Below are 25,819 nucleotides of genomic sequence, written 5' to 3'. Positions count from 1 at the left end.
GTTCTGATGGGCGGGGGGCGGGATTGCGGCTCGGGTCCTTCTCGGCTGGAATTTCCGTCGGCCGAAGCTTCCAGTCGCATTGATCAATTGAAAATTCCGGTGCTGGTATTCGATCCCAGCCAGATCTGTAAGCAATTGGCTGTCAATTGGAGGTTGGTGGTTTAAGTTCATGATCGGTGGCGTGACGTCAGTCGCCAAGCACCCAATTCATGTGAAGCTCGTTTCCGCTTTCCGCTTTGGCGCGGATGATAGCCGTATCTCCGCGGACATGGCAAAAGTAAACATGAGCCTCGATTGTTTGTTCGACAGGTGGACTCAAAGAGGGTGATAGATTTTTTATACATGGAGCTTACTTTCATACAGACCTATCATACAATTATACAGAATATAACAATTATACAGAATATAGTATACACTGCCCTTTCTCCTTGCGATATGGAGAAAAGGCAAAACTGGCTCATTCACCCAAGCTTGACGTGGAACTCTAGTAGCCCGGAGACTTCTGCCGCTCCTTAATATTCTTCTCAATGACCCTCTGCCAGTGCGCAATGCGTCCGTCGGGCGCGGCCGCGTACTCGGGCATCTTGACGAGCGACCCCAACAGCTCCCCTCCGGAGCCGTCGCGGCACCTGGCGTAGAACTGCTTCATGTCCCGCACGATGCCCAGGCTCGCCCCGTCAAAGAAGAGGCCCCCCTCCTGCATCTCCTCCAGGATGGACAGCACCGCGGGCACGTCTCCGTACCTGTGCCAGTAGATGGACATGAGGCTGTTGTAGAGCGGGGTCGACGCGCCGAGGACGTATGAGGCCAGGCCGAGCTCCTTGATGCGCGGCAGGACGGAGAAGACGAGCGGCGACGACTGCGCAAAGTGGCTGTCGAGCAGGCGCAGGCCGTGGACGAGGTACAGCGGGTACAGGGGGCCGTAGACGTCCATTCTTTCCTCTGCCTTCTTCTTCTCGACGCCGACCCCGAGCTTGTCAATCAGGCCAAAGACTTCCTTCTCCATGACGCCCCAGAGCTCAAAGTCGGTCTTGCACCGCGTCATGAGCGCCTCCGTCTCAGCTCTGGCGACCGTGATCTTCTGCCACCGCTCGTGCCTCTCTTTTCGAGCAGCCTCGTCGACAGCCATTTCCACTGTTCCATCTGCCTCCTCCTGCTGTTCTCCGATATTCGGATCCACTGGAGACTCGGCCACACCGAGCGCCAGGCCAGCTGCCTTACGCAGACTGGCAGGGAACTGTTTCAGCGCCTTCTCCGGGTCCCATGTCCGCGCGGATGCAACACCACTCGCGCTGCTAGTATCCTCCGATATAACCACATTCCCATCGTGGCTCGCGGCCCCCAGGCTGCCTAGGTTGGTAGGCTTGCCTTGGTCTTCGAAGCCGACGGGCGTCGGCCGGCGCGCGGCGATCTCGTTGAAGATCTGCTCGAATGCGCGCTGCTCCAGGGGAGTGATAGTCCTGTTTCTTTGCTTGCTCTGGTTTGGCACGTCGGGAGCAATGCTCCTGTCGTTCTGCAGCTCGGGCGGGAGCTCAAAGGGGATGTGGTCCGGTCGGCCTCCTGCTCGGTTCGAAGCTGAGACGCAAAAGGACCGGGCGACCTGGAGGGCGAACTTCGATCGAGGGAGTCGCTGCAGGGTTCTTGTCTGGTACAGGAAGGGGAGGAGTGTGGTGGCCGACATGGTGCCTGGTCTCAATTGCCGCGATGATCGCTATGCTGGGAACAGAGCCCTCACAGAAAAAGGAGGTGTGTTTTGAAGCTTTCAGGTCCAAAAATTTCCCAGCCGATAAGGACCGCTTATCGCCAATGTACCGGAAAGTACACCAAAAGGGCACTTAACGCGAACTTCCGCATGACTACGCGTTTGCCTGATGATTAATGCGCCCCCTCGACGCCGTCAAAAGCAACGACCGCGTCTCGGTCACGTCACCTCGGGTTCAGCTTTGTGGCAAACTCGACTTCATCTCCTTTGCTGCTTTGCGCTCAATTGTACCTGTGTCGCGCTCCTCATCTTCGATTGATTCGCCTTGCCCTGCCAATTGCGCCTCTCGTACTGTGTTAATCGCCATGGCTCCCGAGATGTCGGCGTTCGAGCGCCGCCGGCTGGAGAACATTGCGGCGAACAATGCCATTCTCAAGGACATTTCCACAACCGCAAAGAAGATTATTCCAGCGCCGAAACCAGTTACACCGAAGAAAGCATCGACTCCCCGAAGACGAACCGAGACCATTAAGCGCGAGGCCGCGATCCCGACTCGACGGAGTAGCCGAGTCGCCGGACTCGACGCTGACAATGAAACTCTCAAAAGAAAGTTCGAGGTCGAGGCCGAGGCGGAAGCAGAAAAGTCGCGTCAAAAGAGGCAGCGAGTCGGTGACGACTTGAACCTCGGCGACACGATTGTCGAGGGCCGTAAATGGCAAGGCAGTATGGATGGCTTGCTGAACCTACGAGGTCTGATTCGTGGCGCCGAACCTGGATTCCGCACTTTCACCGACGACGACGTCGCGAAAACCACCGACAAGGACTTGAAGAATCTCAGATTGCGCATGGGCGAGCTCAAGCTATACGAAAAATGGCCTGTACCTGGTAAGTCAACCGCGTGTCATATTGACTCTCGACCTGATCACTGACTTGGACATGTGCGCATAAAGACATCAAGCTCGTACCTCAGCGCATCTACTCCATGGGGTTCCACCCAACCGAATCAAAACCGATCATCTTCGCGGGCGACAAAGAGGGTGCTATGGGCGTGTTCGATGCCTCACAGGAACCCATCAAAGCCGAAGACGACGAAGAGGGTGGAGAGCAGTCCGACCCAGTTATATCGGCGTTCAAGACGCACTCCCGCACAATCTCGTCCTTCTTGTTCTCGCCGACAGATGCCAACTCGGTCTTCACAGCCTCATATGATTCGTCAATACGCAAGCTCGACCTCGACAAGGGCGTCTCAGTGCAAGTGTGGGCCCCCTCTGAGATTGACGAGGACTTGCCTATCAGTGCATTGGACATGGCTTCCACGGAACCCAGCCTGATCTACTTCTCAACACTCCAGGGATCCTTCGGCCGCTACGACCTGCGGATGAAGGCCTCGGACGCCGAGATATGGTCCCTTACCGACCACAAGATTGGCGGCTTCAGTCTAAACCCACTCCATCCTCACCTGTTCGCCACTGCAAGTCTGGACCGCACTATGAAGATCTGGGACCTCCGCAAGATCGCGGGCAAGGGTGATCTGCGCCACCCTGCTCTGCTCGGCGAGCACGAGTCTCGGTTGTCCGTCTCGCACGCCTCGTGGAGCAGCGGTGGGCAGATCGCCACCTCGTCGTACGATGACACCATCAAGATCTACGACTTTTCCGACGCCGGTTCGTGGGCCGCGGGGCACGACATCCCGGACAAGAAGATGACCCCTGCGCACATCATCAAGCACAACAACCAGACGGGGAGGTGGGTGACGATCCTCAAGCCGCAGTGGCAGCACCGGCCGCGGGACGGCATACAGAAGTTTGTCATTGGGAACATGAACCGCTTTGTCGACGTCTTCGCCGCGGACGGAGAGCAGCTCGCGCAGCTCGACGGCGACGGCATCACGGCGGTGCCGGCGGTGGCGCACTTCCATCCCACGATGGACTGGGTTGCGGGTGGCAACGCCAGCGGCAAGTTGTGTTTGTGGATGTAAGGTGCTTGTTGCTTAGCTATGTAGATACCGCCTTGCTATGGAGTATGTGAGTCTGAAGCGCCTTTTAACAATGCAAAACCACACTATATGGCCACTTGCCATTCTTACTCTGTACATGTGCATCAACAATCTCCTCCCCCCCCCCCCCCCCCCCCCCCCCTCCTCCCCCCCCCCCCCCCCCCCCCCCCCTTCTCGAGAAGCTCACAGTGCCCTGTCCACGTAAAGGAGTCGACACTCATCCATCAGCTGCGTCACGGGGGGTGATCAGCACTGCTCCTTGAAGGGTTCAGAAGCCACAGTCCCTTGACCGGGGACCCGGCGGCGATGAAGTCGGCCTCGGAAGGGCTCGTCGTCTGCCAAATCCTGCAAGGTGGTACTGGAAGACAAATCTCTGGCATGGTTGCCGTCTACCTTTGCCTCGCCACCTTCTTGAACGACGATGGCCAAGACGTTTCCACCATAAAAAGATGTTGCTCTAGGGCTCTGGTGCGTCGAAGAATTCATCCTCTGAGTCGGAGGTTTCTTGTGACTCTTCGTCGTCGGAGTCGTCGCCGTATTGTGACTCTTCGTCAGAGTCGTTGTAGTCTCTCGGTTTCCGTAACGTGAGAGAATGAATATCAAGGGCGTCGTCATCGTCCTCAAGCCCGTCCTCAAGCTCAATATCATCATACCAGATCATCGTATCCTCATCCCACTCCTCTTCCGCAAAGTTTGGATCGTTGTCCACCTGTTCCTGAACAAAGCGAATCCATCTTTTGAGCTTACGATGAGAATCATCCTCGCTCAGACGGTGCTTCATGTCCAAGAAGAGCCCGTCGTTCCAGTTCATCTCCCGAATCTCGGCTATGAGCTCCGCCAACCCGATGATCTCACGTACCTTTCTAGTAACGGGAAGTGGCAGATTGTGGGCGCATAGAAACGTAAGTACATCAAGTGCGCTGTAACCTACGTTATTCTTCAAGTCCGGATCCGTTCCGCGCCAATATGCAGCATCTAGATGGTAAATCCACCGCGGAGATTTCCTCTCTGCCATCCAAAATAGCAGATTGCGGTTCTTGCTATCGACGGTGTCGAAGTCAGCCCCAGCTGTAGCTAATGCTTCAGCAACAAAGTGGTTGTCTTTCCTGCGTACTAAGGCAGTCAATAGCACGCTGCCTCCCCACTCGTTTCGCCAATCGACGTCTGCTCCGTGCTTCTGCAGGATTTTGATGACGCGAGATATCTCGTTCATATCGATACTTTCGCACACGGTCAAGGGATGAAGTATGCTAGGCGGTAAATTGGCTCCTGCATCTAAAAGGAGCTGCACGAAGTCGGCTGATGCATCACGAACCGCCAACTCGAGAAGGGTCATGCCCCAGCAAGTGATGGCCATATTGGCCCCTCGTTCGATCAGCGTTCGTGCGAGGGCGACCTCACGATGAAGAGCGGCAACGAATAGAGCGGTCTCGCCACTCAAGAGCGCTCTCTTCTCCATGTCACACCCCGAGTCCAGGAGTGTCTCAACTGCTTCATTGTCGCCCATACTCACAGCCAGGTGAAGTGGAGTCCAGCCGAGATCGTCACAAGTGTTGAGATGCTCAGGGTGTGCGATAGCCGCGCTTCGAACCGAGGATGTACTCAGCCCCAGTATGCTTCTATGTATGGGGCTGAAGCTCAATGCATGTTCTTCACACGCATCGTCCACCACCTTGCGGCAGGCACCATGTATCCAGTCAGGTATCCCTGAGGGAAAATATGCTATTATACCTTGCATAAATGACCTTGAAGTTGAAGGAGAATGTTAACAATTCGGCTGACATGAATGAAAGGCCGGCATAATGCAACTCACCAACCGTCTGGATTTGCCGCCCAGAGGTCAAAGTTATTCTCCAGAAGCAGCTGGATTATGTTTTCAGCCCCGGCAGTATCGCAACGCTACAAGGATGTCAATGCATCTCCCGGATCGTACTTGATCATTTGAACGCACCATGATCCATGGATATCCGGCTGCGTCAGTGTCACTGGGCAGAAGTTTCCTCTCAGCGATAAGTGTCTGGAACCATGCCTTATTATCTTCACGGATGGCTTCCCATATAAAAGGCGGTTTGTTTACCCTAGGAACTTTCCAGTGGAGAGTCGAACCGGTACCCGTCAAGACGTCCCAGCAGGCCTTGATGTGAACGGACCTTCGAAGTAGCCAACTGGGAAACTGATATTGGGCTCTGATGGTCCGCAGACTCGCCCTGCAAAGGAAGGTGTTACATGGTCGCCGGTCCAGCACGGGAAAGCTATCGTAGTACACCAGGAGGTTGCCCAGGACGGAGGCCAGCCATGGCGGCGACCTCTTTACAGAAATGATGTGACATTGGCACCCGCAGTTCTCTGGGCATCTCTCACGAACAGTGGCGTGAATGGTGAGAGCTGTCGGGTGAGGTCCACTGTTTGGTTGACCCGAGTTTTGTGTCGCCTGCTTTCTCTGTAGGATGTGCTCCAACTGGTTCGCATTGGAGACTGCAGAATCAAACGGCACCAGTTCGGAGCCGGCGTGCTCGTCGTCGCCCGATGCTTTCTCTTGACCGGAATCCAGGTCCAATGACCCGTTTTCCGTCGGTCTGGTTGCGGCGTGGTGGCGCGTGGAGCTTTTACCCTCGAGGATCATGTGAACGTCCAGTGTGAGGGTCTGCTGAAATCTCCGGCTGAAACTCATTATTAGCCTGGCTCATATATCGATATTCAGTTCGAAAGTCTGTCGAGATAAATACTTGCTTTTCGACTGCCATCATGATCACCATGCAGTCGGTCATTTGGCGGTGAGACTGACGGCACACATCCCGGAGCTTGAAAATCCCGTTTTTCTCCCGCTGCCACAGGACCTTTGGTATCCGATGCTGGCCTTGGTCGTTCTGGCCCTTGCTCTTGGCCAAAACCCTCGTCGTGATGGTCTCGAGGGCGCCAAAGGCCTGGACCAGGCTGGCCCGAACTGTGTCGAGCCTGGCCAGGTACGGCTGCAGTCTGGGGTTGTTTGTCGCATCCAGGTCCTCCAATGCCAAGCTGTTCGTCTCCACCGCTGCTTTGAGCGACTCCAGCTCGTTGAGGAAGTCCCAAAACTCCTCGTTCGCGTTGGCGATGGAGCGCAGGAGACCGATGCCCTTCCCGATCGCGCAAGCTGCCTGGCCCAGGGCGATGCCGCTGGCGATGATGCCTACGACTTCCGCCATCGTAGCGCTCGCCTAGGGATACGTAAATGAACAGTGAGCATGTACGAAAGATTTTTGCGAGTCGAGATCTATTGCGCGGGAACAGACAAAATGGTGTAGAATGCAGATGATTTTGCTCTTTACATTGGGCTCAGAATTCTGATGGGCGATCAGGTCAGGCAGAATCTCCGATATGGTGGCTGTGCTCGTACAGCCCCGTTGTATGCGCTTACGCGGGCTATTGCTGTACTGAAGAGCTCTTCTAAGTTCGGAGTCCATCATGCACCAGGCTGTAACGATTGGATGTGGGAAGCCGCTGCGTTTTCTCACGCCTTCGCGAAGAGCTGCATATTGGGGGCGAAGGTTCATTGTTATTGATGATTCCCCTCGCCCTATTAGTAACGACCTGTTAAAATGAACCTATTGAATAAGTTGTTTCTCGATATACCTAGGTTAGGTACAGGATTAATTTGTTATTCTTACAAGTAAGATTCAAATTCACCATGCTTTATAAATGTTCTACGTTTCTCTGAAGCAATGTCAGCCCATCAGTCTATGTGGACATTCAGCCGGCGGCCTTGGTGGCTTGTGGAGAGAAGTCTTCGTTCGTTAGTGACTTGGGAAATTTAACAAGAATGGCCTAAAGAAGGGAGATGTAACAAGAAACAACGTCCCTTTACCACAGTTAACTCCGTCAATGTTCATCGCGTCTCTTAGCTTCAAAACCTACAACATTGCCTCAGCTGACCTTATCAACTGGTTCAGCACTCTATCAGGAAGAGTTATGAGTAGCGCATGTCCCTCAAAGCTACCTCAGTACGTCGAAAGAAAAACCTCCATATAATTCAAGGTCTGAAGGCGCATAGAAACAGCAGTGCGATTCTTCCTTTCAAGCGCAGATCCACTCGTAATTGTATTGTGCATTCTCTTATTGCAGACATGATAGAATACAGATGACAACATACTTGACCTATCTTGCCATCTTATGGCTCGTATCATGTTCCAACTTGGTAGTTTACGTATCCACGACGACGCAGATTTGTTAAGGGTCACGATGGTTTCTTGGGCTTCTTCACGGCATCCTTTATGGTCATTCTTAGACAGAGACATGACGACTTTGGCAGAAGACAGCCATCTTGCCCCAGCTGTGTCCCTCAAAAGCTGGTTTGGCCAAGCCGGATCTCGCTGCTCAAAGATTGAGCAGGTGGGGGCCGCCACTCGGGACCGAAACTTGACAGTTCCGAGTTGGGCTTCCGCGAATCCGCGAACCGGATTGGCTTGTTGCCAGACAGAAGTCAATGCGGCAATGAACGAAGACAGCACAGTGGAGCCATCGACTTCTCCACAACAATCAACCGTCAACACACCGCTTCTTACCAAACCATCGGAGAAAGTTAGGCCGGTCATTAGTCAGAGCATCAATACACACACACACAACCCCCCCAAGCAGCGGGCCGGCACATGTAGTAGTTTAACGGGGCTTGGTGACACCCGCCGGGCCTCCTGCGATAACAGCCAGATAGTTTTGACGGCCCGAGGAAGCAAACTTTGGCAGTGTGATAATGTCACTAATTAATCAGCACGGCCGTGCGAGCTTCTTAGAGTTTCACCGGACTGCGTCTTGTCCCGTTTGTTCACCGTAGGTGGGGATTTTGCCGATAGTCCGTGGATGCGGGTATGTATGTATATATGAACAACACCGACGGACGATGCATCACCGCAATCACACATCAAACAAACCATTTGACCTCACTCTTGCCCTCTCCAGTATCAGTGAAAACATCTACACCGTCTCGAAACCCCATAGCACCAAAAATGTCAGATCTCAAACCCATCATCGCCTACGTCCACGGTGAGTCCACCCACCCGTCCGCTCACCCACCCCGGACCTCCGAAACACCACCTCAAGTCCTCTCACTAACAATTCTCCCCCTCACCCCACCAAAAACAGAGGGCGGCGGTCCAAACCCCTACAAGGTGATCATAGCCCTAGAAGAGCTCTCCCTGCCCTACGAGAAGGTCCCCGTCCCGGACCCAAAGGCAGAGTGGTTCACATCGGAGATCAACCCCAACGGCCGCATCCCGGCCATCCGCGACCCCAACAACGGCGACCTGGTGCTCTGGGAGTCGGGCGCCATCGTCGAGTACCTCGTCGACACGTACGGCCGGGGCCGCAAGCTGACGGCGTCCGACGAGGGCGGCGGCGCGGACAAGTGGCGCCTCAAGCAGTTCCTGCACTTCCAGATGTCGGGCCAGGGCCCCTACTACGGCCAGTCGATCTGGTTCCACAAGAACGACCCGGCCAACGCGGTGGCCAAGGAGCGCTACAACGAGCAGATCGTGCGGGTGATCGGCGTGCTGGACGGGCTGCTCAAGGGCAAGGAGTACCTCGTCGGCGACAAGTTGTGAGTCTACGTTTCTCTTTTTCTCCTCAGTTCTTGCAAGGTCGGTCTTCATTTCGCGGTGCAGGAGGCAGTCCAGGTCCATCCCAAATCTCTCCGTTCACGAGCTCCAAAACTGACACGACCGCCAACCAAATCCAAATAGCACATATGCCGACTTGGTTTTCATCCCCTGGAACCGCGTCATCGGCTACATGCCGTTCCTCAAGGAAGGGCTCTGGGACAAGTACGACATCGCAAACAAGTACCCCAACTACATGGCCTGGAACGAGCGCCTGAACGAGCGCGAGTCCGTCAAGAAGGCATATGCTTGAGATGGGCAGTCAGGGAGGAACATACAAAATCATGTTTGGATCTCTGCAAGGCTAATCTCTGTGTCTCTCCTTTTATCCATTAAAACCTATGCCCGCTTGGCCAGACTCTTTATCGGTCTCAGACTCTCCATGAACATTTTGGCCACCCTCTCCAATGACATTTGGGTTGAACTGCAGATTGACGTTCGGGTCAAGGTCCAGATTGATGTCTGGGCCACCCTCTCCAATGACGACGTCTGCACCAAAGTCGAAACTGGTGTCGGGGTCGACGTCTGAACCACCGTCGAAACTGGCGTCTGGATCGAATTCCGTATCCACCTCTTGTCCATCCTCCACATCCGTATCTTGGGCAGCCCCTCCGCGTAGATTCGGGGCATCTGGGGCATCTGGGACACCCTCCGCAACTATCGTGTTCGGAAGCCCCGACGGTCCTCCTCCGTCCTGAACGTTCCCTCCGTCCTGACCTCCCGCTCCTATCTTCAATAGCTCGCCCTGGGCCCGCATCTCGACATATTTTCTCGCCAGCCGGAACAGGCCCTCCTGCACCCCGTGGATCATCTGCGCCTGGTTGAAGTTGGGGCCGGCGAAAGGCTGGTTGCGGTACATGCCGATGAGGAGGCCCGGCACCTCGCGCAGGATGTCCAGGTCCTTCCTCGCCGTCTGTAAGTCAGGCGCGCTCAAGGTGCTGTAGAACATGACCAGGCCGGCCCAGGCAACATAGAAAACGAAAGACCTGGCCCAAGACACGCACGCGCGCACGCGCAGAGACCCGAGTTAGATAAGAGCCCCTTTCCCGACGGACATCAAGAGTGAAAAGAGAGGGCACAGGAACAATGAAAACTTACCAGTACGGCTCCCCGCGCAACTCGTCCGATCGACAGCACAAATACGCAATCATCTCGCGGCACGAATTGATCGTCGCATCCGAGCTCGAAAAGATATACCCCTTCTCCTTCTGCGTCAGGCCGTCGATCGGCTCCCAACTGGCGAGGGCGTAGTGTATCACCGACTCAAGGAACAGGCCCTCGATCTTGGTGAAGATGGCTAGCGTGCCGAAGTCGAGGCACGCCCCGGTGGGGAAGTCATGCTGCTTGGGCGGGTCCGACTCGTCGGGCGCCTTGACGGCGGTCGCGCGCTGCCAGTGCCTGAGCTGGGCGAGGCAATCGATCACCTGCTCCCTCCGCTCGAACAGGACCGTCTGGCGCTCGGACTCACCAAAGTACAACGTGTTGAGCACTCGGACCTTGAGGGTCGTGAGGTCCACGTGGCTGGGCTGGACCGCCAGCCAGCCCGGGCTGTCGTTCTAGTCCGCGCTGGGCCAGGCTATGGGCGTCAACCACAGGGTGTCGTACTTGTGCTCTGGGACATTTGCCCAAAGCCCGTGGGGGAACGAGGTCCCGTAGCCGATGCGCAAGGCGAAATGCGCATCGCAGAACCAGCACAGCGTGAAGAGCCGCGCGGGATGGCCCGGCTGGAAGTTGCGCCGTTCTCGGAGGAGCTTGGCCATGCAGTCGGTGGCTAGCTGGAGATAGCGCGAGGCGTGCAATAGTCTGCCCTTGAAGTCCCAGTATAGTGCCTGATGTCTCACCAAGTCAGCAAAATTGCCTGTATCCTGAAGCCCGCGGACCCGGCCCGGCAACATGCACAGTCCGAATCACACCCAAGGCTTACCATCATCACGGCAGCCTGCAGCGCGTCGACCGAGGGGCTCTTTGTGATAAAATCAGGAAGGAGTCTCTCGACGTGCCTGGCCAACATCACTATCTCCCCTACTTCTTGAACCGGGTTTGGGGTAAGTTCGGGTCGGAGCAACGCCAGGACCTGGGGTCGGAGCGACGACATGAAGCATATGAAAGAAGCTACAATCACTACAGCGAGGTTCTCAGGCAGCGGCAACGCGCTAGCCAGGACTATGGTGTTCCGGAAGATTGCTGGGTCGACGACAGGGAACAAGGTTGTCAAGGCCGAGGACCGGTACTCTTCAAAGATGCTGTCGATTACACATTTCTCCGGTATCATCAAAGGTGCTAAAGGCCCGACGAATGGCGGCAGCATCCACGCGCCGGGGCCCTCTTGCGTAGGCGCTTGGACGCGGTCAGTCATGACCCCGAAGAAGTAGTCCCTTTGCTCGTAGTCGAAGAAGTCAGCGACGCACAACTGCACTCTGCCCAGGCACAGCTCCCGGTTCAGAGACAGCAAGTCGGGCGGGACAGCTGGGCGCCTCGGAAAGGTAAGAAAGGGCCTGGGCCTCGGTGGCAAGACCTGCCCATCGTTCAGACCAAGCAATACACCAGCAGCTGTGATGCCGGGTGGGCATTGCTTCGGGTCGCGGTCGCAGACACGCCAGCGAGTCTTGCAATTGTTGCAGTACGGCAGATGTCTATCGCAGGGTTCCTTGCAGCCCCGGGCCATCGTTAGCATTATTCGCCACCCACTCGTAGGAAAGGCAAGACGGGGATGGGATGCATACAAAGTGGTACAGACACGTGTTGCAGGGCGGGAGGAAGCCGTGCTGATGCGCCAAGCCTGGAATCAGAGGGATGATATGTGCCGCCATCTTTGACGTATGATATACGCGTGAAGACCGCCTGTAAATGTAAAGACTGCAGTTAGAGGTGTGATGATAGAATGTCAGTAAACGACCCAAAAAAAAAAAAAAAAACGAGGCGTCTTGGAAGAGATCACCAAACCTCGATGGTGGGAGGAGAAATCATTGAATTGCAGATGGAGGTTTGTCGTGTCTCGAATGGAGGCCTAGACCCTCCTTCCGTCTGGCGGATGTTTTTGGATAACAGTCTGAAGAAAGGCAAGCAGGACCCGTGGCCCGCGGGGAAGTCCCGAGATCAACTGATCGGTCAATGAATCAATAGTAGGTAGCTGCTTTCCAGCAAGTCTATTTGTCCTGCTCGTCTCTTGAGATCTACCTACCTAGCCTAGGTACTTGTACCTACCTACCTACCTTAGGTATGTGCCTACCGCCCGAGGTTGCCCACAACGCTGCCAACCATGACCGCGACTTCCCGGTCCCACCCGCCGTTCCCACCACCGCCGCCGCCCTGCTCCCCATCGCCCTTGCCCGCCCTGCCCTTCTTGGCCCCGGCGGCCATCGCGCCCGGCGGCCGCGTGCCGCGCAGGACGCACTCGCGGATCGCCTCGCCGACGGCGGCCTTGTTGGTCCGCAGCGTGCGCGCCGACACGCCGCCGCGGTTGACGATCTCCTGGACCCGGGTCGACAGGCTGCTGGCGAGGGTGCGCCAGAAGTACGAGGCCAGCGAGCCGGTCTCGAGGTACGCCAGCAGCGGCTGCAGCAGGTTGCCGCCGCCGGCAGTGCCCGTCGTCGTCGACGACGACGACGTGGCGGAGGACAGGGACGACGACGGCGGCGGCGGCTGGCGCAGCAGCGGGTGCGCGGGCGCCCGCGTGGACTCGAGGATGAGCTCGAGGGCCATGATGTTCTGGCACCGGGCGCTGACCTCGGCCAGCGCGCGGTCGAGCCCCGGCAGCGCGGCGAGGGCCCGCGCCAGGCTGGCGATGCTGCTCTGCAGCGCCGAGCGCAGGTACACCTCGAGCGCGTGCAGCATCGCCTGCGGCGCCCACCGCTCGCCCTTTTGGAGGGCCGTCGGCGAGACGAGGTACAGCGCGACCAGGGCCGACGTGGTGCGCGCGCGCGCGTCCTCGGTCTGGGCGAAGGTGGCGCCCGAGCCCATGGAGAACTCGCGGACGATGCGCTCGGCGGCCTCGCGCACGGAGCGCTCGATGGGCAAGACGACCGAGGTCTGTAGGCTGCGGATGGCGTCGACCTTCTCCAGCCCGTGGCCCTCTTGGCCCGGGGCCTTGTGCTCTAGGATCTCGCGGAGGGAGAGGATGGTGTGGGCACAGCGTACGAGGGCTCGGTGGTCTTCCTTCCTGTTCGCACCCGTGCTGGATCCTGAAGTGGTCGGGGCGGCGAGCTCGGCGTGCTGCACCTCGAGCTGGCGGCCCAGCTGCAGACAGCGGCCGACAGATCGACCGAGGCGCAGGGTCTCCCACAAGCGGGAAGCAACCTGCCGGACCTCGTCTGCCTCTGCATGCTTCTGTACGACCTCCTTCTCTAGCTGTTTGTAGCTGTCATTGAGCGACTTGAGTTGAGCGTCGATCTCGTTGACGATGCGGGCGCTGGCATCGTTCTGGTTCTTGGTGTGTGTGAGGAGAGGGATGGCGGAGCGTGTCGTCAGGGCATCGATGTGCGAGTCGATCTCTTGGATGTCAAAGAGGACTCGGGACAGCGGCGTGGAGAGGTCGAGGGGGCTGTCGTTGGCGTTGTTCGTGGCCAGGACGAGGGTGTTGGCGAAGGAGGAGGGGCTGAAGGCCGGGTCGAGGAAGGTCTCGTAGTCGATGTAGGAGACCTCGTCGTCGTCATTGGCGGTCTTGATGTTGGCGGGAGCCGCGATGGGGGAGGCGGGAGCAGATGCCATGGTGAGTGGGGAGCTCGGGGTGAGCTCGCGCCTCTTTCATGAACAATCCTGTGATGGTGTTGTCCGCTGGTCAAGCTAAAAGGCGACGTTGAGGTGTCCTGTGGCTTTGGAGCTCTGTGACCACTGAGAGGGCCCTAAAATGGTGGGGGCTTTTACTGGGCTGCGCCGGGGATTCCCAGGCCCCACACCACCCGACAAGGATTTCCAATTGCGATTTGCCTACTTCAAGGTTGGCTGCTTGGACAAGGGTACCCGAGGAATGCGAAAAATGAGATCATCAGGGAAAAAAACAATGCTGGTTAGGCTGGGATTGGAGGGCGATACGGCGATACGGCGATACGATCAATCCATCATGGTCCGTTGTCTCTTCCCCGGATGCAGCCTCAACCTGCGAGATCAATCAGTTCATAGATGGATAGTTGGATATATTGAGGATTGATTCAACCAAGGTACCGTCAAACAAGTACAGTGAAACAAAAACAACTGTTTTTTAGTTCGGACGAATCACGGCATTCGCGTTTGTACCTGATGTTGGCATCGGGAGGGCGAGGGATCAATGGAGGCGAATGTGTGCCCTCTTGTTGTGGTGTCCAGTCAGCACCTCTACATTCTACCCAGAGTCTTGAGTGATTAAAATCCTTTTTTGGGTGGTGATTATGGTGATTCGCCTGGCGCTCCCGGAGCTTACGGCAGGCTAGCACGCGCATTCCCCACCCCAAAACCAGCCCAAAAGGCGCACCCCAGCTCCATTCTTTGCCTCTGCGTCTGTGTGGCCCGCCTCTTCCGCTGCCGATAGTTAACTATCTTTTTCTGCCGACCTGCCGTCTCTTCTGTCGACCGTCTGTTTTCTCTTCTCCTCTCTGCGACGGATTTGCAATTGTGTGTCCTCGTCGTGGAATTGGACAACAAGGTTGACAGCGACCGCAATGGTGTGTTCCGGATCCTGTTGAACATCCCCCGCGCAGCGCACTCGACACAGAGTTCTCCACGTCCCGGCCGATTCGATCGAATCCCATCCGCTACATCCGGGCCCGTCTCAACAGTCGAGCTCCGACCTCACCTCTCCTCTCCTGCATACAGCATACATACGCATACATACACATCTAATACGAGAGGGAGGCCAAGGCCAGCCCATTGTTGCGACTCACAATGGGCACGATCCTCGATGTCCGGGAGCTGATCCAGTTCCCCGGCGGCGACAACGCCACCGACGTTGCCTTTGGTGACATCCACTTCAACAAAACCACCCTCGACCACTGGAACTACACTCTCTACTCCAACGGCACCTTGTCCAACCAGTCCTGGTGCATGCTCGTCTTCGAGCCCTACACCCCGAAGCTCCTCTACCCCAACGGCACCTTCATCAACGCGACGTGGTGCTGGACCGCCATCCAGCCCATCGGCCCCCGCGCCAAGATCGGGCTCGGCTTCGCCGTCGCCTTCGCCCTGTGCCTCCTCGGCGTGCTCGTCTCCCTCGCCAAGCACGGCCGCCTCCTGCTGCCGGCCGAGAAGCGCTTCTACCCCATCGGCCGCCGGTGGCAGTGGTACTGGGGCATCCTGACCTCGGCCATGGCCCTCATCAGCCTCTTCACCAACGTCGACGTCGACCGCTACTACCTGCCCGAGCTGCCCATCGTCCTCAACGTCTTCTTCTGGTTCATCATGCAGATGTGCGCCATGGCCGTCGTCTGGGAGGCCGTGCGCCACTGGGGCAGCTGGATGGAGCGCCAGTTCATCGACCCCAACCCCTTCGTGCTGCCCCAGGACGACCGCCGCGGCCAGTTCGAGTTCTGGCTGCCCCTGTGGTTCTACCTCTGGCTCTGGCTCAACTTCTTCATGATCGTGCCCCGCAACTGGGGCAACATCGAGATGCAGCGCGACGACGACCAGGCCCGCCTCGTCGCCGAGCCCACCGCCACCGACACCCGCTTCAAGGTCGCCGCCTTCTGCCTGCTCGTCTGCTGGCTCTCCGTCTGCGTCTCGCTGTGGCACTCCATCAAGCACTACCAGCCCCGCAACCGCGGCCTCTGGAACCGCTTCCTCGGCATCATCCGCTTCACGCCGCTGCGCTTCAAGATCATCGTCCCGCTGGCCCTGGCCATCGTGGCCTACCAGGCCCTCTCCGCCTGGAAGTTCCAGTGGTCCCCGCTCAAGCTGCACACCAACAACGCCGCCATGTTCGCCGGCGGCTACCTGCCGGCCCTGCTCATCCTCGCCACCCAGATCTTTTTGTACGGGTGGCTCCACCCCAACGAGGACCGCGAGCTCATCCGCCAGCGCCGCGTGCGCGGCCAGCAGCTCGACCGCGAGCTGGGCATCGTGCACAAGCCCGCCTGGTGGCGCCGCGTCAACGGCGAGGTCTTCGGCTCCGAGATGCACATGCGCGACCGCATCGCGCGCAACGTCGCCGAGGTCGGCGGCGGGCGCGCCACGGCCCGCAACATCGACCGCGGGCTCGACGCGCAGGCCCGCTACGCCGAGCAGGTCGCCCGCCACCAGGAGGACGGCACCGAGATGGACGACATGGTGCCCAACCGCAACTACGCCGCGTCCACGGCCAGCGGCGCGTCCTCGACGACGCGCAAGGTCGCCCTCGCCACGGCCTACGCCGGCAAGTCGGACCGCCGCCGCCACGAGCGCACGATGCAGGTCGCGGCCAGCATGCTGTTCCCCGACGGCCCTCCGGACGACGGCACCTCGGACGCGGCGGTCGCGGCGAGGAGGCGCGAGAGGGAGGCGTTCATCTCCGAGGACGGGCCCGCGCCGCCGCCGTACCAGGACCGCGGCAGGACGACGACTTCTGCCGGGTCCGGAGGCGCCGGCGGCAGGAGGCCCGGCACGGCGGAGCGGAGCACGAGTACCGGGACCACGGGCTCGCTGCAGGGCCCGCCGCAGCAGGTCAAGAGCATGTTGGACATTTAAGCGGGGGTGGGGATATATCTTGTGTGGGAAAGTGGGAAATATACCCGCGAGAGAGAGAGACATTCATTTAGTTTTGCATATATTGGGGGAAGGGCGGTTACGGCGTTTTGGATTGCGTCCTTTTGGATGTTACGATTGAATGGGTTGGGCATTGATAGACCTAGTACTGTATTCAATGTATATGATTTGTACGAGCTTGGATTGCTCTGTGTCACATTGAGCAGAGGTCTTCCCAGCTGTGACTTTTTTGATAATCTACGGTCTTGAAGTTGTAGGACTTAAAGTCTTCTCCCACTCCGCCTTCAGTAGGTGGCCCGGTCCTGCTCATGCGCCATGGCTGGGTTGTTGACCGGCTGGAACAGCCAGGACCTGTCGATCAGTCGGCTGACGTGCAGGATGTCCATGGGATCCATGTTCCTCGTGTTGACGCCAAAGTTGGCCGTGCTGCCATCTGGGTTCTTTTCCTCAAAAGGCCAGTGATAGCATCTAACAACCAAGTCAGTTTAAAAGAGCCCAGTTCAAACCAAGTCATCCACAGACCGACCTGAGCGAGTCAATTTGCTCGCGGGGAAGGACTTACACGCATCCGCAGTTCGCACAGAAATTGAAGGCTCTCTCTTTGTCTCCCCAGACATACTGAGAGAGCTTGGCGCCGGGCCTCAAGTCGAATTGCACCTCGTCCACCTTGTAGTACGCCCAGGCCGCGGCGTAGCGGCGGCAGATTGTGCATTGGCACTCGTTGATTTCCTTTGGCACATGAGGCAGTATCACGGTGACGGCGCCGCAGTGGCAGGTGGATTTGAGGGGTTTCTCGGCCATCTTTGATCGGGAACGGTGCACGATTGATCCAAGGAAGGATACGCAATTGTCGACAACATTGAAGAGGAATGGGGAGCTGTGGTCGGTGTTTTGTGTATTCAGGGGACCCTATCTAGTACTAGTACTCCGATACGGCCGAGTTGACCTCCGATGATGACGTCGCTCACAGCCATTGGAGAGTCTTGATTAGCTACTGTAAAGCCTATCTCATTGCTGCCTAGTAGTGCGGTTTGTTTCACAATTGTGAATTCTGCTGGCTTTTGACCGCATCGCGCCCATACATTCATCGATAGTAAATTCACATCTACTAATTGGATCCGGTTCCCCGCACTTCCGGGCCCGCGCTAAAACCGGTGAGGTGCGCATGCACGGCGTCTTCTCTTCGTAGCCCCAAGCCGACTGGTGAGTCGATGTCCTCAAGTAGTATCATGGAAGAGGTCCCTTGGATATTCGCTCTTGCAATACCGTACAACCGTGGTCTTGCACTCAGGGAGTTGGTGATTGGTTCGTGTCCAAGAGAGATAGCTAAGAAAGGCATGATCCCCCGCCCGTTCCAACCACAACACGGGATAACAACAGAAAGAAACCTTCTTTAGATAAACCAATCATACTAGCACCATCTTGGGTCCTTTTGGTAATGTAGATACTGGTTTTCCGTCTTCCGTCCTCCGTTGGGTGGGCCACTCGGTGGGCCATGGGCGCCCGTGTTCCGTGTTCCGTGTTCCGTGTTCCGTGTGCCGCACTGCTATCAGCTCTGAAAGTGGCGGAAAAGATAAGGCGAGTCGAGGCTGGGGAAGAATGGGGGGGAGGCCCCAGAAATGAGGGGTGCTGTGCCTCTCGATTAGCGAAGTCTCGATGTGTAGTGTGACAGGAGTTATCTATTACTCAACACTCGTCTAAAGTGTGCCGTCTATTATGTTAAGCGTCAGTCACAGAGATACTGATACTAGTCCTTACTAGTCCAACAGCAGTCAAGCCCCGTGACTGCCAAGCTGTTGGAAGAGGGCACTGGGTGTCATCACCGCGGCTCTCCCTCGCTGTCGGGTAAAGTTTGAGTAGTTTCGTATGCACGACCTCGCCTTTGCGGCTGACACTCTATGTAAGTGACCTGCTGGTCGAGCGTCGACTGCCGGTCCATCATGGCGGATGATCTGCCCTCGCCTGCCGATGACTATTTCGTCGAGCCCATCAAGCGGGCCAGTCAGGCCTGTGAGAACTGCCGGTAAGTTTCTCACTCACCGCCGCAAGGAACAACCATGCTCTAACGCTTGGTAGGCGCAAGAAGTCGCGGTGCTCAGGCGAGAAGCCGCGGTGCTCACTCTGCTCGCGTCTCAGGCAGCGATGCATCTATTCCCTGACAGGGGCGACTCCGAACAGAGGGGTGCGAGGTCGAGGCCGCAAGTCTCGCTCACCATTCGCCTTTGCGCAGAGGCCATCATCCGAGGTAAGTAGATGGGTGCCGAGAGCGCAGGCTACACATGTTCCCGATTCGTTTCTGAGCGTTTTATAGGCGAACCGACTCAACGCAGTCGAGAACAGACTTTGCGAGTTGGCACAGGCTTTGGGGTGAGTTTGAGACTTCATGTATCCGGATTATTCCAGGGGCTGCACTGACCTCCTTTGACCAGAGCCAGAGGCATTGTGAGCTTGAGAGATGGAGAAGGAGGTCCGCGTCGCGTAGATGAGACATCTTCCCTCAGCTCAATTTCTCCCTCTAGCACTCTCCCCAGGACCACAAGCGAACTCGATATCCCTGACGAGATCCAAGAAGAAGGTGTTTTACTCTACTTCCGGCATTTCTACAACCAGCCTTACCCCCTTTTATCGGAAGCGAGCGACAACCCGCAAGTTTTGAGGGCTGAGTACCCGAAACTCGTGTTGTTCCCTTTGCTCGCTCTCAGCTTGCGTACCTGTCAAAACTCGTTCTTCCACACAAGAGAGGCCGTTGCCGAGACCTGTGAAGCGTTGGCAGAAGCGGCCTGGAACCTCTTGACAGCCCAATATTCCAAATTCGAGTTTGATTTGGCTTACTTCCAGGCGCTCTGCTTACTGGCCCAGGTTGATTTTGCCAGTAAGTCTCGGATCCCATTCCACGAGCGTTCCTATCTTGTCATGTACTAAATTGGTCTGTAGCCGGCAAACCGCATCGAGCCCAAGCTCAGGTCGCTCTTGGGTTGAGGCTCGCTCAGACACGGGGTCTACTTGGTAAAGAAGATACCGAATTGTTAGAAGATCGCCTGTCGCTCGGCTGGCGTTCGGTCGTGTGGACGCTGTTTATGATGGATCGTATTTTCACGGGCGCGGGTGTGAGATCTTCCTGCGTCCCGGCAACCTCATTTCAGCTCTTCCTGCCGCAATGCTCTGCCCCGCACCCCGAAGGCTCTTCTGGCTCTAGGGACATCACGTTGCCAATCTCGCGTGGGGGCGTATTGCAGACCGGGGCCTTTGACGTCGTTGCTTGCAGTATCGCACTCCTTGATGTATGGCATACCGCCCTCATGGACGTTTTCGACGAGGGTTCCTCTACCCCTGTTCCCTTCTGGAGGAACGACTCTGCACAGGCGACCATCGAGACCCGTTTGATGGAGGTCGAGATGAGTGAGTGGATTAAACCTAGCATGGGGACGTCACTGACCCCGAAGCAGAAGCTCACCCGCACCGCTACACCAAGGTTGGGTCGCCTCGCCGGGTTGTGGATGAGCCTCATCTACGCCCCTACTTTTCTGCCTGGGTGGTTCTTCAGATACTATATTCAGCTACGCGATGTCTCCTGTAAGTGCAACCTCCGTCGCGATTCTGAGCCCGATGCTGACCATCCCAGTCATCATCCCTTCGTCCTGTTCATGAAGACCCGTCACCGGCACAACCAAGTGCCTCTCACAACCTTGCAAAAGTCGCATCAGCATTCCATGATCCACTCGAGCTGGGTGATACGGCATATCATTGAGATGGAAGGAGCGGGTATGAGTGTGTACGATCCCTTCATGGGCTACCTTGTTGCACTGGCAGCCAGCATCCAGCTGGAGCACACTATCAACGACAACCCAAAAGTTGCAAATGCCGCCCGCCGCAAGTACGACAAGGCGCATGCCTATCTCCAAAGGATGGCCAAGATATGGCCCAATATGAGGAATAGTGTAAGTCGTGGCATGGGGGCAGTGTTGTAACGGAGATCGATCTGTTCTGACATATCGCAGCTGAGCGTTCTGGATGAGATCTCGCTCCGCCTCCACCGCCGCCGGACCATCAGCTACGGAGACGGCGAATACGATGGGGCAATACCCTCCGAGGAGCTCTCGGACGTGAATGTGGAGCAGGAGGACATTGACCTGATGGCCAAGTTGTTTGACTACGCGGCACTCTCCAGTAAACAGGGGATGGTGGTCTCTTCTACCACGGCGAGCTCGACTCCGCGAGACCGCCCCGAAGCCTCCGATTCGGCTGTGAACTTTGTCCCGCAAACTATTGCACCCGCATCCCAAGACTTGGCCGCTATGGAGACACGGGATATCAATTTAGAACCACTGGCGGTGCCTGAAGAACTCGACTGGCCCAACGGGTACTTTGACACCTCGGCAGATATGACAAACGATTGGTCGTTCCTTGGCCAGCGATGGTCGACGCATTTCTCAGAGTGATCAGGAAGGTCGCTAGATTAGCGTTTGGACCTAGCGACAAAGGCATCCATTGTCCTGAACGCAATGTGTATTACAAAAAGTATAATGATGTTGAGTTACTATTAAAGAAGCAAAGCCTGGACAGATCGCTCCCTGAAAGAATCAAGCTATGTTGCAGTGCTTACTATCATGAGCACCATTGCACTACGAAAAGCTAGGTTAAGACAAAAAGAGGTTCCGTAATTTTGGCTTGTGCAACCGACAGGGTCGACAGACCCTGTTGATGACTTTACGTCTCTCCATATACATATGTCTGCGAATTATACCCCGCCCAAGATATAACAACGATCTGCATCTTACTCTGATCTCACTCCTACAGGGTGTATCGGAACCCCTCCACGCCGTCGATCACCAGACCTTCCTCGTCAGCCTTTTTGTTCTGCCGCCGGAAGTACTCAGTCAGGGCGACGACGTTGATCATGAAGACCACCATGAGGGCGAACGCGGTGTACATGCCGGGCCTGTACCCGGGCGCGTCCTGCGCCCGGAAGATCAGCGAGCCGCAGAGGCCGCCGATGGCGCCCAGGACGATCTGCAGCGCGATGCCCACCTTGCGGGCCTTGACCGAGGCGACGTTGTTGGGCATGAAGGTGAGCACGGTGGGGATGATGCTCTGCACGCCGGCGATGGACAGGAAGACGCCCGTCAGCTTGCCGCCCGTGTTGGGGCCCCAGCCCATGAGCAGGAAGCCGACGATGACGAGGACGGCGTGCCCGAGCATGAACGGCGACCGCCGGTGGGTCCGGTCGCCGTAGTAGCCCGTCGCGACGGAGCAGACGGCGCCGAGCAGGTACGGCGGCGTCTGCAGGATCTGGCTCAGGGCGACGGAGAAGCCGAACGCGCTGAGGATGCTGGGTGTGAAGAAGGCCATGGCGTAGAAGCCCGCGGCCGGGTAGAAGTAGAGCATGGACATGGCCCAGATGCGCCAGTCGCGCAGCGGCTCCAGCGTCTCCCGGAGGGAGGTCTTGTCGTCGAACTCCTCGGCGCGGTCCTCGCGGAGCCGGTCCTGCACGAGTGTGAGCTCCCGCGGGCTCAGCCACTTGGCCTTCTCCGGGAACTCGGAGACGAAGAAGTAGACGAGGAGGACGCAGGCGATCGTGATGGCCCCCGGCATGATGAAGATCCAGCGCCAGCCGCGGAGGCCCCCGACCCCTTCCATCTTGCTGAAGCCGTAGGATATGACGCCTGCGAAGCCGGCGATGATGCTGGCGCAGGTGTACCAGATGGCGATGCGTTTGTGCGTTTCGTAGCGCTTGTACCAGGAGGAAATCAGGTAGACGCATGCAGGCTGGGAAGAAGAAAGTGTCAGTGTGAGTGACCGGGAAAGAGTGTGCGACGATGTTAGCTTACATTGAGACCGCCTTCGAAAAGACCCAGAAGGATTCGCAAGGTGGTGAGCTGGGCAAAATTGTTCACAAAGCCAAGGCACATAGCGACGGTGCCCCAGGCGAGGATGAGGATCGACAAGTACCGAACGACGCCGATTGGCCGGAGGAGGACGTTGCTAGGCAGCTCCGAGAGCGCATAGGTAGTGAAGAAGACTGTAGTTCCAGAGGACAGTATCAGCATGTACTCAGGCATAACGTTACTGGTAGAGCAGGAGACACAAGAGGGGCGAGGAGAAGCAACCTACCCAGGACGACGACATTATACCGGGTACCGCCCAAGTCAAGATCTTTGTCCATTCCCGCGACCTTGGCCGAGGAAATGTTGACTCTGTCAATCGACGACAAGCCAACCAGCAGGATGGGGATGGGCAAGACGCGAAGGTCAATCTTTCGAAGAAGTCGCTTCTCCGCCTTAGTCACATCGTCGCTGGGGAACGTCTCGGCCTGCGCGAACTCCTCTCCCTTGTTGGCTTCCTCCATTTGGGCTTCGTTGATAGAAGAAGATGCTTCCACTTTCTTGTCCATGCCGGCGGGGTTGATGGGTAACGTCAGGAGATGACAACTGCGTCCAGGATGATGACAATGTGCAGTGTTGAAGGCTCAGGTCAATACTATCCGCATGGCCTGATTCACGAACTGTTTATATATCTATCTGGCATCCAAGCAAGTTGGGGCTGAGTGACCCCGTGGGGAAGCATTTTGCGCCGGGAAACGCCAAGGCGGCGACACGGATGCGGAGGCGGAATACGGATGCGGACAACCCTGATAACAGAAGCCGAGCTAGTCCGGCGCCAGCCATTGCTCGCCACTAGTCTCCAAGCCAGGAGTCTTCTCGACCAGACCTGATTTCCCAAATCGGGTCTGGCCTCTTCACATGAAGTCAGTTGAGCTGTGCTCGGAAGCGTGGTCTGGGGGGGCAGCCGTGCCCGCTTCGACTGTTACCAGGGTGCGTATCTGCTTTATTCTCGCTATTATTCTGTTGACATGTGCGGATCCTTGTTATCTCGCCACATCATGCATTGCTGTGTGTGTGGGTATGTCCTGGGAACTTATTGGAAGTCCCTGCTTTAACGTCACATCGTGCTTTGTACCGACAAGCTGGAACGCCAAGTCAGGGAGGTGCATGGTGTGGAGGCAGAAGTGGGAGGTCATTTTACGTTCAGAAAACATACATTTCTTCGACAGAAGGCACACAAAGATAAACAGAGCGGCAGACAGCCTGGGGTCAGCTGGGACGTCGGAGACGAAATTGAAGCACATCAAAATCTATTTCTGTTCCCAAAGCTGAGTTTCTGCAACTTTAAGCTGAGTGAGTCGTTGCCAAGGAGTGCTGAAGACTTGGGATCAGAAGCCGAGTCTCCCTAGAGGCGCAGCCTAATCCTCATCACTACTCCACGACTCGTCCTCCTCGTCCTCTGCAATAGCGTTCGCCCAAGCCTCCCTGTTCTCCCGTGTGTGCCTCTCGGAAGGCCGCTCGGACCAGGGACCCAAGTACGAGGCGTTCTCGACTGCATAGTCGAGATATCCCCAAATGCGATTCACGCTCACATCCGCCAGCAGCTCCTCCTTCGTCCGGCGTGAGCCAGGCCTCGACTTGAACGTCTCACCGTCCATCATGTCGTCAATCTCGTTTTCCGAGTCTCGTCCAGCGCACGCGCGCGCATCATTCAGCAGGTCCAGGACTCCTTCCGTCTCCCAGAATGCGGCGTACGAGCTCTGCATGGCGCGGGCCATTTCTTCCCAGGAGCCCATCGAGTACGCCTCGGGCTCGTCGCAGAGCGGTTCGTCCGGTTCAAAGAGGGAGAACATGAAGTGCTTGTTGGCTTCAACCAGCTTTGCGCCGAGCTCACGGATCTGGTCCAGGAGGTTCTCCTCTGTTCGTGAAAGAGACTCTGGAGACAGTCTCTGGAGTTTGGTGGAGAGGGGGCTCCGGACCACCGATAGCTCGACTGGTTCGCAAAGCTCCAACGGGAGGCGATGCGAGGCAAGGACTTTGCGTGTTACCTTCAAGTTGCGTACATCGACGAGGATCTTGAGTTTCAGTAGCAGAATAGCAACTGTGTGGTTCAAGGGTGCGAATTTACCACCCAAGAAATTCGGATCCTCGAAAGCGTCAGCCCCGCGGAGGTTGAGGTGTGGCAGAGTCAGGTCGCCCCAGTCGTAGTTCCCGTCTGGATCACACGTTGCCCACCACTTGACAAAATCATAGCATTCCTGGTCGAGGTCCAGCCGCAGCATCAGAGCCGGAACCAGGTCGCGCAGCCCCATATTGTCGCTCCGGCACAGTCTGATCATGTCTTGCATATGACTGAGGGCCTCCTGGACGCCGTCGAGCGTCCCTGATAGACGCAGATACTCCGCGAGGCCGTAACGCGCACGCATGTAGTCGCGCGTACTGAGGATGCCCCAGAAGCGGCCGGCGTCAGTCTCGAAGGCGTTGGCGGGGGTCATGAAGTCCGGCGTAGCGTTGCGGACGCCGTGGTCTTCTTGGGCGAGCTTGGCGCGTGCTTTCTTGATCTTGTTGCAGGTGGCCTTGTGTTGGGCGCGGTGGGCAACCTGGTGTTCACGGCAGCAGTACCGGACCGCTCGGCAGGCGCCGCACCGGAGCAGTTGGGTGCCTGTTGCTGAGCATTGCGAGCAACGATGGCGCAGGGGGCCGACCGGGCCTTTGTGCGTACTCGCCATGGTATTTGCCACGGGCATCTCTTTGGGGGTACAGAGACCAGACACCACTGGACGGTATGAAGAAGGGTAGAACACCCGAGTCTTCAAAGGTGTGAGGGTGTCTCGAATGCGGGGGGTGGGGTGTCGCCGTGTCGGTGACAGCAGTCCCGTCCAGTCGCAGTTGCACGATGCACGATGGAGTCGGCGGTCGGGCCAAGTTCATGCTCCGTCTGCTGGGCATCAATCGCTGCTATTGATCTGAACAGGGATCTGAACAGGGATTGATGAACTGGGAGGTCGCCCTGGTGCTTCAATTGTCT

At 57.1% G+C, this 25,819-nt stretch overlaps 10 protein-coding genes across 10 annotated transcripts; 4 read left to right on the top strand and 6 right to left on the bottom strand.

The window, feature by feature from the left end:
• Positions 1-484: 484 nt before the first annotated feature.
• On the bottom strand, positions 485-1,681 carry E0L32_000880 (uncharacterized protein; the record flags this gene model as incomplete). The annotated part of the gene is made up of 1 exon (XM_031143703.1): positions 485-1,681. The coding sequence occupies one exon, from the start codon at positions 1,679-1,681 to the stop codon at positions 485-487; it is 1,197 nt and encodes a 398-aa protein (XP_030994414.1).
• Positions 1,682-2,067: 386 nt separating this feature from the next.
• On the top strand, positions 2,068-3,680 carry E0L32_000879 (uncharacterized protein; the record flags this gene model as incomplete). The annotated part of the gene is made up of 2 exons (XM_031143692.1): positions 2,068-2,587; positions 2,653-3,680. 2 exons carry the CDS (start codon positions 2,068-2,070, stop codon positions 3,678-3,680), a joined length of 1,548 nt encoding a protein of 515 aa, XP_030994413.1.
• A 475-nt stretch (positions 3,681-4,155) lies between these two features.
• E0L32_000878 (uncharacterized protein) lies at positions 4,156-6,880 on the bottom strand (the record flags this gene model as incomplete). Its single annotated transcript, XM_031143681.1, has 4 exons — positions 4,156-5,281; positions 5,512-5,597; positions 5,650-6,345; positions 6,425-6,880. 4 exons carry the CDS (start codon positions 6,878-6,880, stop codon positions 4,156-4,158), a joined length of 2,364 nt encoding a protein of 787 aa, XP_030994412.1.
• Positions 6,881-8,674: 1,794 nt separating this feature from the next.
• Positions 8,675-9,575, top strand: E0L32_000877 (uncharacterized protein; the record flags this gene model as incomplete). Its single annotated transcript, XM_031143670.1, has 2 exons — positions 8,675-9,264; positions 9,407-9,575. 2 exons carry the CDS (start codon positions 8,675-8,677, stop codon positions 9,573-9,575), a joined length of 759 nt encoding a protein of 252 aa, XP_030994411.1.
• A 72-nt stretch (positions 9,576-9,647) lies between these two features.
• On the bottom strand, positions 9,648-14,029 carry E0L32_000876 (uncharacterized protein; the record flags this gene model as incomplete). The annotated part of the gene is made up of 5 exons (XM_031143658.1): positions 9,648-10,308; positions 10,421-10,870; positions 10,928-11,151; positions 11,247-11,927; positions 12,569-14,029. The coding sequence occupies 5 exons, from the start codon at positions 14,027-14,029 to the stop codon at positions 9,648-9,650; spliced, it is 3,477 nt and encodes a 1,158-aa protein (XP_030994410.1).
• A 1,149-nt stretch (positions 14,030-15,178) lies between these two features.
• E0L32_000875 (uncharacterized protein) lies at positions 15,179-16,951 on the top strand (the record flags this gene model as incomplete). The annotated part of the gene is made up of 1 exon (XM_031143647.1): positions 15,179-16,951. The coding sequence occupies one exon, from the start codon at positions 15,179-15,181 to the stop codon at positions 16,949-16,951; it is 1,773 nt and encodes a 590-aa protein (XP_030994409.1).
• A 302-nt stretch (positions 16,952-17,253) lies between these two features.
• Positions 17,254-17,770, bottom strand: E0L32_000874 (uncharacterized protein; the record flags this gene model as incomplete). Its single annotated transcript, XM_031143636.1, has 2 exons — positions 17,254-17,437; positions 17,532-17,770. The coding sequence occupies 2 exons, from the start codon at positions 17,768-17,770 to the stop codon at positions 17,254-17,256; spliced, it is 423 nt and encodes a 140-aa protein (XP_030994408.1).
• A 1,139-nt stretch (positions 17,771-18,909) lies between these two features.
• On the top strand, positions 18,910-21,408 carry E0L32_000873 (uncharacterized protein; the record flags this gene model as incomplete). Its single annotated transcript, XM_031143625.1, has 8 exons — positions 18,910-18,992; positions 19,046-19,214; positions 19,281-19,336; positions 19,399-19,841; positions 19,904-20,368; positions 20,416-20,542; positions 20,592-20,907; positions 20,968-21,408. 8 exons carry the CDS (start codon positions 18,910-18,912, stop codon positions 21,406-21,408), a joined length of 2,100 nt encoding a protein of 699 aa, XP_030994407.1.
• A 352-nt stretch (positions 21,409-21,760) lies between these two features.
• E0L32_000872 (uncharacterized protein) lies at positions 21,761-23,360 on the bottom strand (the record flags this gene model as incomplete). The annotated part of the gene is made up of 3 exons (XM_031143614.1): positions 21,761-22,735; positions 22,798-22,988; positions 23,081-23,360. The coding sequence occupies 3 exons, from the start codon at positions 23,358-23,360 to the stop codon at positions 21,761-21,763; spliced, it is 1,446 nt and encodes a 481-aa protein (XP_030994406.1).
• An 849-nt stretch (positions 23,361-24,209) lies between these two features.
• Positions 24,210-25,740, bottom strand: E0L32_000871 (uncharacterized protein; the record flags this gene model as incomplete). Its single annotated transcript, XM_031143603.1, has 2 exons — positions 24,210-25,391; positions 25,438-25,740. The coding sequence occupies 2 exons, from the start codon at positions 25,738-25,740 to the stop codon at positions 24,210-24,212; spliced, it is 1,485 nt and encodes a 494-aa protein (XP_030994405.1).
• Between the last annotated feature and the right edge of the window lie 79 nt (positions 25,741-25,819).

This window comes from Thyridium curvatum (assembly GCF_004353045.1).
Source record: "Thyridium curvatum strain D216 chromosome Unknown NODE_3_length_876553_cov_77.224826, whole genome shotgun sequence".
NCBI lineage: Eukaryota > Fungi > Ascomycota > Sordariomycetes > Thyridiales > Thyridiaceae > Thyridium > Thyridium curvatum.
Note: the sequence above shows the minus strand (reverse complement) of the source record. Positions and strands in the feature narration are given on the sequence as shown.